This window comes from Trichomycterus rosablanca, chromosome 5, assembly GCF_030014385.1.
Source record: "Trichomycterus rosablanca isolate fTriRos1 chromosome 5, fTriRos1.hap1, whole genome shotgun sequence".
NCBI classification, from domain to species: domain Eukaryota; kingdom Metazoa; phylum Chordata; class Actinopteri; order Siluriformes; family Trichomycteridae; genus Trichomycterus; species Trichomycterus rosablanca.
This window is the reverse complement of record NC_085992.1, coordinates 32,526,923-32,538,491: the sequence shown is the minus strand read 5'-3', so window position 1 is coordinate 32,538,491 and position 11,569 is coordinate 32,526,923. Positions and strand designations below refer to the sequence as shown.

General features: G+C 41.0%; 1 protein-coding gene across 2 annotated transcripts; it reads right to left on the bottom strand.

Annotated features, from left to right (window-relative positions):
* Nucleotides 1-754: 754 nt before the first annotated feature.
* zbtb18 (zinc finger and BTB domain containing 18) lies at nt 755-8,010 on the bottom strand. Of its 2 annotated transcripts, XM_062995059.1 has the most exons (3): nt 7,692-8,010; nt 5,170-5,232; nt 755-3,165 (listed from the first exon to the last, which is right to left on the bottom strand). In XM_062995059.1, exons 2-3 carry the CDS (start codon nt 5,180-5,182, stop codon nt 1,604-1,606), a joined length of 1,575 nt encoding a protein of 524 aa, XP_062851129.1. In that variant the 5' UTR covers nt 5,183-5,232; nt 7,692-8,010; the 3' UTR covers nt 755-1,603. The 2 variants fall into 2 exon arrangements, with proteins under 2 accessions (XP_062851129.1, XP_062851130.1); XM_062995060.1 differs by lacking the exon at nt 5,170-5,232.
* Between the last annotated feature and the right edge of the window lie 3,559 nt (nt 8,011-11,569).

Below are 11,569 nucleotides of genomic sequence, written 5' to 3'. Positions count from 1 at the left end.
CTTTAGAAAGGTGCAACCCAGCATGGCAAACGTTACCTAATGTCAAATAGGAAGGATTACACCGAGTACAAACACGTACACACTCGCATACACTCGGACACACGCAGAGCTTTGAGCTTAATGCTGTTTGTTAAATCTTCAGCGTTCACCACCCACAGTAGATCTACTCGTGGACCTATCTTTACAGGAGCCGACACGTCGTCGTACGGATTTTTTTATGGTAACAGAATTTGACGCAAGTGCCAATCGAAAACTGATAGATAAATAAATAAATAAGAAACAAACAAGGTGAGAGTTTTTAAATGATAACAGCAAGTAAACATGATACAGAGACAGCAGTTGGAGACCAGCAGTGTGTGAGGAGGTGCTAAGCAGGAGCGGTGCTAGCTTTTGGAAAAGCCCCATGCTACACGCTCGAGATTAGTCAGGCACAGACTTACTGTAGCCTGACATCAGTGCATCGACACTAACAATCTTCACAGCCCAGTAGAACATCTAAACAGGAGTCACTCTCGAGTGAGAGGTAAATAAAATCCGACTACTCAGGAAGCAAATGAGTTCATTAAAAAATACACTCTCCAATGCAAAAAAACCAAAACGACAAAAATAAAAGTTAAATAAATTCATGCAATTTCTACAGCTGCAATATTAAGGTATATATTTATATATATATATATTTTATCTAAACAGACAGATGCCTTGACTGTAATGAATCAGTCAGTTACAGTGTACAGCAATACAGCAATTCACATCTTCTTAAATATACATGGACATCATGCAACAACAGATCCCATTTCGAAACCAAACCAAAGAAAATGTTTAAAACACTACAGAAAAAAATCAACCTAAACCAATCTCGGTAGAAAACAAGCAAAAGGTCTGGAACGAAATGAAATACATTAACTCATAAGCTCCATCCTTAAATGATACAAAAAAATCTGTCAATCGATATGAAAAAGGAGGCTGTACATTGCATGAGTGCCTTTTGTCTTCTATCAGTCAGGTTTCCTATTACAAGTTTTTTAAAAATGTACAAGAGCCTAAATAACGCAAGCTTGGAGCTTTCCGAGCGAACATCCTTGCAGGACTGACTTGTTAACAGACTATGTTCGCACAGCCACACACACACACCAGGTATGATGTATGCAAAATAAATTAGTAGTAGTGCACAATATATACACGTACTCATAAATGAGCTTTGTGTACAGGCCGATATAAGATCATAGTACCCGTTTAGTGTGTTCCTTAGTGTAAAAACCTGAAATCTTCATATGGGTTTTCATGGCATGGATAGAGGAGTGTACACAAGTGTATGGATATGCACCGTCAAATGTAGATTTGCACGTTTTATGTCAGCTTCAGACATGTTTTATATATATATAGATATATAAAAAGTGAACAACTAAACAGACCAGAAATATCAGTAGTAACATTTTCATGTGCTAGTAAAGTGCAATTCAACAAGATAAGCAATGTACACACAGAAAACATGACTGATGCAGACCTTTCTTCACCCTGCCTCCTTTCGTTCTTACCTCTCTTGCTCTCTGTTTCTCAATTTGACCCTAAAAATCAGTTTTTTTTTTGTTTTTTTTATTTGCTCTCATTTCCAAAGTTCTTGTGAGCTATCCTCAAGCGGCCAGTCTCGGAGTGTGGGCAGGCTGAGCGCCTCGCTCTTCACCGAGAGCGAGTTCACTAGTTCGCAGTGGAACTTGCGAATGTGCCGGTAGAGATCTCCGGACTGCGTGAAGCGCCGCTCGCACCATTTGCAGGCGTGCGGCTTTTCCCGCGTGTGCACCACAGCGTGCCGGCTCAGGTTGTGCGAGTACTGGAAGCTCTTGCCGCACGTGGTGCACGTGTAGGGCTTCTCGCCAGAGTGTGTCCGTTCGTGTCGCTTCAGCGTGTACATGCATGAGAAGGTCTTGCCGCAGATGGAGCATGTGGGAACGTTGACGTCTCCGGTGGTGGGCTTGGGGCGCGTGCCTTCCTGCTCGCGGAAGTGTGTGCTTAGGTGGATCTGCAGCACGTGCGGGCTCGGAAACACCTTGTTGCACAGAGGGCACATGAAGATCTGAGCGTGTGCTGCGCCCAACATGCCTGAAACGTATGGAAGCAATGGGCTTTCCTGTGCCCGGTCAGGCTCACCTCCCAGCACCTCGCTGTCACCCACGTCCTTGCTGTCTCGCTCCAGAGATGCCTCACGCAGGGCCGTCAGGTGTGCCTCCAGGTTGAGGCTTAGCCGCTGAACGCTGTGCCCGTTGTGACCGACGTGCAAGCCTTTGGTGTTGGGCGCGCCGCCGTCTTTCAGGCCACTGTGCTCCATCTCATATTCTGTGCTGGGCAGTTCGTCATCTTCTGAGCCTGTGTCTTTCTCCACCTTAACTTGCACCAGAGCGCTTTGCAGACTGTCCGGAGTGGCCGAACCACACAGAAACGGGTTCCTGGCCTCACTTGGAGTGGTGCTTATGGCTGACTTGACCGACAGGTCAAGTGCACAATCACCAGTCGGACAAAGCGACCCTGTGGAGCTGCTGGGACTGGCGGCGGCGGTGGCAGCGGGTGACTTGCCTTGCGGCTCGGCCTCTCCAGGGCTGGCCGTCCGCTCCAACGTGAGATGTGCCCACATCCGGGCCGGTTCTTGCGGGCAATGGCCGTTTCGCTTGTTTTCATTGTCGTCGTCGTCGTCGCTGGCTAACAGGTTGCCACTGCCGCCCTCCGACAGGCTCTCTGCGTGATCCGAGCAGCTGGAGGCATCCTCCTCTCGCCTAGTGCTGTCTGCCTCAGCCGTGGCCTTGTGCTTTAGCTTCTTTTTGCAAACCTTGACGATGTCATACATGTGCAGGTAGCTAGCAGCGGCCAGAACATCCTCCACGGGCAGGGACTTGAACTGCAGTTTGCCCTCATACATGAACTCGAGGAGCAGTGCGAACGCCGGAGCCGTCACAATGTCGTTGTTCAGGTGCACCACGTCCCGCTTGTCCAGCTGATCCTTGTAGAAGAGATGAAAGTACATGCTGCAGGAGGCCAGCACAGCACGGTGGGCACGGAACTGGGCATCGCCTACCAGGACGGTGGAATCGCAGAGAAAGCCCTGATGCCGCTGTTCACTCAGACACTGCAGTAAATGTCTGCTGTGGTCCGGGAACTCCATGCTGTCTTCATAACCTGCAACAGACCGCAGATGTTAGAGGGGCCCTGACAGAACAACAATTGTTTTGTTTGCAGCCCTGTGTGGAACTTTTCTTTATTCCCAGCCGCTCGGTCCCTCTCCCCCCCCCATGCACATACTCACTGGCTCTCACACACTAATTCTCTCACCCTCCCCTCCCTTCCGCCATCCCTCCATCCCTGTGGGAACACTTGAAAAATGTTCATTGCAGAGCCGATATAAAAGGATTACAATGTATTATGTTTTTTTCTTTCTTTTTTTTTCATTTTTAAATTCCAATATCTGCTTTGTTTTCACTTTTGAATCCTCAGTCTACAGAGTGTATTTATTTGAGTGCGTTTCGCATAAATAATTCTAAAAAAGATCAGTAATAAATTCATAGGTTGATAAAGTTAAAGCTTTTTTCAAGCTGTAAATTTACAAGTCAGGTTAGGCTTTGATGATAAAGTCCAGAATAATCCCAACAACTACAACAAAAAATTAAACAAGCAAAACTAATTTCATGTTTCTGCGAATAAGATGTGCAACTGCAAGGTGTTTAAGCTTGCTGTTAGCGCCTCAAATTCTAATGCTACAGAGTGCTGTGCAAAAGTCACATCACCTCTTTGTGCTACTAAAGTAGTTATTTTTATTAACCCACTTTGGCCAGGACATTGCCTTTAAATTACCAGCTTGCAGGTACACAAACAGCTCACCGGTGCAGTCGCGCTGCAGCAGAAATTTCAAGTACAGTGATTTTTAAGTGTACTGCAAGTAAGACTGCATCAAGACAACTTCAGAACAGCATCAACAAACCACGGAAATTTCAACGAACTTGCTCACAAAAACATGTGACGAGCCAGCACAAAATTAATACTATACAAAAATACTATTATAGATAGTGGATAAACAATAATTCCCACCTGTTACCCGCGGAGATGGCTCGCGTCTCAAAAAATGCATCATGGGCACCATGTTCAACCAGCAAGCCTAAACGAACTCATTTGAATCTTCATTTAAATCTGATTGGGATACCAAGCCAAACCCCCCTACAAACCCCCCTAAACAGCGCTCAGACCTTCGTTAATGAGGGGCTTTGGTGGGGGGGACTTAGGACAGCCAACCCCTAGCCAAGCCCTCCTCCTCCTTTTCTTCCCCCTCCCCAAATCTTTGGAGAAATGGAACATCCTCCCAAAACAGGCAGCCAGCAACAGATTTACAATACAATCACTTTAAGTGCCCTGTAGTCTACATCAATCCTAATCCTTAAAATGGCTAAAAATAAAGATTGCAGGACAGCTCGCAAGGTAGCAGCGATCAAATTAGGAGGCTCTGAGGACAGAGAGGGACGGAGAAGGAGGCTTATAAACATCTGATCCAGCTGACTGGGGCCATATGGCAGCTGCTGCCCAGATAAAGAGATTAAGACTAGGAGGAGTGCGATTACAGCTGTCTAGCCAATTCGGGCAGCTCAAATCTGCAAGTTCTAAATTAGTCACTTTGGACAGTAAAAAAAACATCCCACAGAAGTCAGACTGTCTATGAATAATTTTACATTTCTAGTCAGAAAAAAAAATGTACATCAAAAATAGATTTTTTACATCGATTGAAAATTTTGTTTGCCACAAAAAATCTGCCTTTAAAGTCAAAAGCATAAATTATTAGAACTCAAAATTAAACAAACCCAACAAAAACACTAACAAACTGTAAAATCTACAACTGACTAAACTTTTATTTTAAATTCTATAAACTTCTCTCAAACAGCAACAATGGCAAAAAACTCCTACAGCTGAACTACTGTCTCGTATTCAAAGCAAGTCAAACCACAACAAACAGACCAAAGATGCGGCTTAATGAAAAGCTTGCCCTGTTAACTTGTCCCGACAACAACAAGCGACATTCGCCCCCTACCTGGTTACATTACACCACAGAAAAATTTGACACACATCTAACAGACAAAATGACAATAAAATACTTCAGAATGCTGTCTATTTACAATCCATAGACCCCTTGTACAGTACCTGCAGTTTGCATCAACTTGATAAAGTCCACTGTTGTGGTAACGCCTGCTGTAGCTCCCTTTGCTGAATCGAGTAGTGGAAGGAGGAGAAAAGAAAGACAGAGATATGGAGAAGGGAAAAAAATCAAACTGCGAGGGACAGATGCAAAGTGGAGGAGATGTTGGAGGGGAATGCGATGCCTCCTCCTGCACACAGATCCGCACACACACTAACTCACAGTCTGTGCGGCAGAAGAAAAGACTGGGGGATGGCAGCCTGTCAGCTGCTCTGACATCATGTTCAGATGGAAATGCTACCTCCAGCTGTGCTCCTTTTAGTGCCATATGCTACTCCTCTACACTCTTGCCACCAGCCTCTCCTTTACACAACTTTGTTTCTCTTTCTCTCCCTTTAAAAAGCCAAAGGGGAGGGGGGGCTGTTAAAAGGTGATTTTGTGGAAACCCGGCCAACTCCCCCCTTTTCTTGTAATCTCCCGGCAAAGGCGAACTTTGGAAAATAGGTCTGTGTGAAAGTCAACATTTTTTCTAACCCAGTTTCCTGCACCAAGAATTTAACTATGCTGAAGTTTTTTGGTTCTTTTTCCCTTTTTCTCTCTCTCACTGGTTTCCTTCCAGTAACCATAAACAAAGGCCAGCACAGTACATTTGCAAATGACAGATCCATGCAGCTGATATTGTTTTCAACTTCTTCATGGTTCACCGGCTGCACCATTAATGTCATTCATTTGCTCTAAACCTCTGGACGACTAACAGAGAAGGGGAGAAATGAAATAATGGACAATGGGAGAGATCCTATAGACCTCATCAGCTAATTAAATAAAAGAAGTCAGATGGGACAACTTTGGTCTTTCTAAGTCAGTGGGACCCTTAGAACTGTTATTTGTAAGTCTGGCATGTAATATTTAAGGACCTTTTGGCAGAAATATATTTTGGTCAATAACAACATAAAAAAACTTTGGAAGCAAGGAGATCCGCACAACATAACTGGTCCAGTTTTTAGGTAATCTAATGGTTGCAAGAGACAAGTAAATACACATTTATGTAGAAGTTAAGTAGTGCCGGGGATTGGGGTGTCACAATCAATGCTTATCCATTATATGTATAAAAAACTACACCAAATCTGACCTGACAGGTCATAAATACAAATTATATCATTTAATGCTTTTACAAGTAAAGCACATTAGAACTTGTTTATTTTTGTCATAAATTGCAGCTTTGAAAATAGTGCAAACAATAAATATATATATATATATATATATATATATATATATATATATATATATATATATATATATATATATATATATACATAATTTTACAATGTTATTTTCTACTCAAAACTAGTTCGACAAGAAGAACCTAACAAGTAGAAGAACCGAATGTAAAGCCAAATATTCAATATCCAAATGTGTTCCAAGCTCATTATTATTCTCTTAAGTTGACCTTCATTGTTGAACCTTAAATCAATAATTATAAATACCAGATTAAACTGTATATGTACTTGTTTGTTCTCCACCACTCGACATAGAATCATAGAATCATAGAATCACAGAATCACATTGTGAGTAGATGCTGAAGAAGCATTTAAAAGCATTAAATGAGCAGCACTGGTGGAATTCTAAAACTAAATATTCATGCTGTCTATGGAGCTCTATTGACTCGAAATGTGTTCAATATTGCGAGTCAGGTATAGGACATGGGACGTTTTATTTTCAACTGACTGGCTCAAATAAAAAAATTAGGACTTAAAGGACAATAAAACATCGCTAAAAGTAAATAAAATAAAAGTACGGAATACATTGACGTTACGTTACCATGTAAACTTACGGGCTGTTTGCACCAGCGCAACGACAGCCAACTGACAACAGACATAACAACACACTTTGGGCTAGTTATGTGTATTATTTGGTTAAAAACATTTTAATTAATTGCTAATGAAGGCGCTTATCGTTTTATTCACTTATTTTCTGAAAGCATATGTGACTGGCTCTAAACTTGTAAACCCACAGCTGCTTGAACTGTGAGTAACAAGGGGAAACAAATGCGACCAGTCAGTAGTATTAGCTACAAGAAAAACAAATGCTTCACGTTTTTCATTTCCCATTTACACTGAGAAGCATAATTAGCTTTTATACACGTCGCTTGTGTGCAAATGAGAAATATACATTTTCCTCAGCACACACACTGTATAAACTAAACAGAACCTAATAACAACACAGTACAGCGCTGTGTGTGTGTGTGTGTGCGTGTGTGTGTGTGTGTACACTAACATTGCGAACTGAGCGAAAGCTAGCTCGTAGCTAAAACAAAAAGTAACCAAGCTACCTGCAATGTTTTATTTTTCACACCAGGCCCAAATTGACAAGGCAGTCGCACTACATTCTCTAACAACTGTTTTTTGCTAAAAAACGACAGTGGTTAGAAAAAAGCTGGCTACTTTTAGCGTAAGAAGCCAGCCAGTGCTCATAGCTCTCTCTCTTTCACCTGCTTCAACAGCGCCTCGTATTAAAAGCTTCCACTTACAGACAACCGAGCTGCGTTCACTCCGTTCAGCTCCGCTCAGAAACCCTGTTCAACTGAGGAGACTTTCTTTCAGTCGGTTTCCATAATTCCAGCAGCAGTAGTCGTGGTAGTAGTAACAGTAAAGACGGAGCGGAGAAGACCTGAGCGCAGTACAGCGCAGGAACACTGAAAAGCTGCTGCTGCGGCGGCCAGATGTTTCCGAGCTGTTGCTACTCAACTCTCCGGGAAAGGGAAAATGGGAAGCGGCCTGACTGGCGGCGTCCCAAACCAATAGACGAGGCGAGAAGAGACGCGAAGACGAATTGGAATCAGGCGCTGAGTGGGGAACAGGAGGGAGGAGGGAGGGCTGTGTGTAGCTTCTCGGCGTAGGTTGACACCGGGCAACAGTGAGAAAGCAGAAAGGCCAAGCCGACTGGTTTCCTACAACAGTGGCGCAGCGAGGAGAGAGAGCGAGCGCGTGGGAACATGGGTAATGTAGTCACGAAGCACGCCGGCCACAAAGAACAGGTGCGCTCATATACTGACTGACGAGAGAACACAAGAACAATATTCACAAAAATAACACAATTTACTTTGACAGGAGTATTTCTGTACACAATGATAGGCTCATAACGTAAAATATGTAATATTTTTATTACTTCAAAAACAATATGATACGCTTAGCGATTTATTAGAAACACCTGAACACATGCTAATTCATGTAACTATCAATTCAGCCAGTTGTGGCAGCAGTGATTTCTTAAAAATGTCTGGTGTTTATAGACAATCTCTACACAGAATGAAACAGGAAATTAAGGAAAGAAAACATCCAGTAAGGGGCTGTTTTGCTGCCAGAAACTCCTTGTTTTTTTTGTTTTTTTTAATTAAATGTAAATAACAATCGATCATAGTCATACAGTAAAAAAACATAAGTTCAATATTTATCATTCAGCAGAGAAAGAGAAAAAAAAAACAATAAACAAAAAATAATACCATTTGGGATTCAGATAAAATTGAAAAGCTTTAACAATGAAATAGATCTACAACACTTCTTATATTGCTTCTGTCGGAAATTTAACAATGTGTCTATATAGTTACACAAGTCCGTTCAAACAAAGTTCATATATGTAGGTGTTTTTTTTGACAAATTTCATTTTATGTATATAAAATTTGGCTAAAATTATAATCAGGTTAATTACAAAGCACTAAATAAAGGGTTAAATAAAGGGTTATTGAAAATAAATAAAACATATTGGCCTTTCAGAGGAATTTCCTTACCACATCTTCTTTTTAAGTCTAGGAAGAGATCAACCCAGAAAGAATAGGAAAATACACAATCAAAAAATAAGTGTTCAATGGATTCTGTAGCCCCTTTACAGAAAACACACGCATCACTCACATCATAAAATTTACTCCGAAATGCATTTACTGGGTAGCATTTGTGTACAATTTTATAAATCAGCTCTTTTAATTTGTTATTAAGAACATATTTGTAAGGAAGAGTCCAAATTGAGCTGCTGTTTTTCCTTTGATGAGCTGACCACTGGAAAGTTATTAATGGAGTGGATTTAAGGGATAAGAGCTGCCTTATAAAATTATTATTACATTTATTATCCATTATATCAACCCCATTCAAAGCTATAACATAGTTAGTTAAAGAAAAGTATGTTGTTGCCTTCTAGTTAATTTTAAGTAAAGAGAGAAGACCATCAGAAATAGAGTCACAAACCTTCTTAAATTCAGTATTGGAACTAAAAAATCCAAATGTGTTACAGAAATCAGAGTAGGAAATAAAATTATAACAATCATCAAGTAACTGGCGAATTGTCAGAACTGTCAGAATTTGGCTTAAACAACGTAAATCTATTGATCCAGCCTTCCTTGTGTTAACCATTTAGGTTGTGCTGTTGTACTAACAGTGTGGGCTCTATAATCCCACAGTCACAGCCAGAGTTTCTAACCTTGATGGCCACAAAGCACAAGTGACCTCAAACTGGTTATATGAACAGAACTGTTATTACCCTCTCAGTATTCACACTTGAATACTATATCAGCAAATTCTTGATGAATGAATGTCAACATTTAGAGTCGCCAGTGCATGTTTTTAGAGAGTTTTTGAGATAAAAGATAGATGGAGTGCCCACTCAGACATAGGGGAGAATGTGCAAAAACTACTAACAGACTTTGACCATGGGCAATAATCAAGCCTAGGTCATCTGGACTCTGTTGCTGTGCAGTACAACTATATCAGCTGAATTATTACATAAGTATTTATTTACCACTATATCTCTTTCATGTTATTGCTCAATTTAAGTTACTTAGTTTGCGTACACAGGTGCATTTTGCAATTCTGTTATTTTACCTGTATTATTGACAGACCTTTAATGAATATAACATATTAGTGAACTATTATTTAATTAACGGGCGGCACGGTGGCTTAGTGGGTAGCACTGTCACCTCAGAGCAAGAAAGTCCTGGGTTCGATCCCCCAGGTGGGGCATGTCATGATGTAACCAAAGTGTAAAACTTGACGTTAAAATCCTAATAAACAAACAAACAAACAATTATTTAATTAACCAAAATAAATTTTATCACTTTCTTTTAATTCCCAACATGATAAATAAGCTAAACAATATCAGCATAACCAAAAATAGTGCAGTTCAGAGAAAACAAGTTGAAATCATGGCAAAACAATTAACTTTAGAGAGCCAGGCATGTCCTGCTGTGTTGAGGATGTAGAGGCAGTGTGATGCACTGTAGGGAGTGCATAATCAGGTGAGAGCACAGGTCTCACAGATGTGTGAAGCCAGGTTCACCCAGGACCTGATGAATACTCCCACTTGTTCCTCCAAGCTGGCTATGAAAACTCAGCCCACCCTGAATCGCCATGGTCCCGTACTCAGTGAGCCTCCATCGCCCCAGTAAATTAATTGGCGTTACTAATACATTTCAAAACAAACCACTGTCCTCCCAGGTCTGGAATTTTGACCAAACACAATCATTATTTAATGCTGGGAATGTCCTCCTCATTAAGCTGATGTGGTGAATGTGTCATTGGATGAGCTGTTACACGTGAAGGACAGTTAAAAGCATTCTTTCTATTGTTGTCTTTGTGCCACCTAACAATCTGCTCATTGTTTTCTCAAGAAATATGCTGAATTATCATTATTCAGCATTATTCAGACTCTGCCTCATGTGTGGGAAAATGAAAGTCTGCTATCTGTAAGTTTATACCTATGTGCTTGGTGTGCACAAGGGTCCTGACAAGAGGGAAAACCAGGATATGAGTGTCCAAAGTGACCCAAATAATCCAGACAAAATCTGTCCATGGTGAGAAGCTTTCTAGATGAATAACCAAACTGATTAGAATAAATTGTACACTATCATCAGGTAATCACAGGTTTAGCCTTACAATCTGGCCCTGCTCTCTGCATAAGAGGAATGTTATTTCTGTATTCCCACCAATAAAAACAAGCCAATCATGGGTGTTTCTGTTTTTGATCCTACATTTTGCAATTTTACCAGAACTCACTGTAGACTAAACCAAGGGTTCTACAAAAAACATAAATAAAAATCTTCCTCTCAGTCTAAAGCCTGAATATGAAATGCTTCTTTCAGTCTGAAGTCTCATTTCAGTTTGTTACCTTTTCATCACAACTTGGACACATGCCACATTTGCCAGCAGTGCAGTACATAGTGTCTTTGTTGATTGAAATGGTAAGCACATTAGAACATGAAGGTGTTAAATTTTACTGATGGAAACTTTTCAAACTGTTCCTTTTTGGTTTAGAATGCAAACTATATCCAGAGAGTTTCATCATCTGATGAATCATTTAACAGTAAAATAGTGTTTAATGTGTAAATGTTGCAAACAGAACTACGCAAGCACAGTTAGAAAT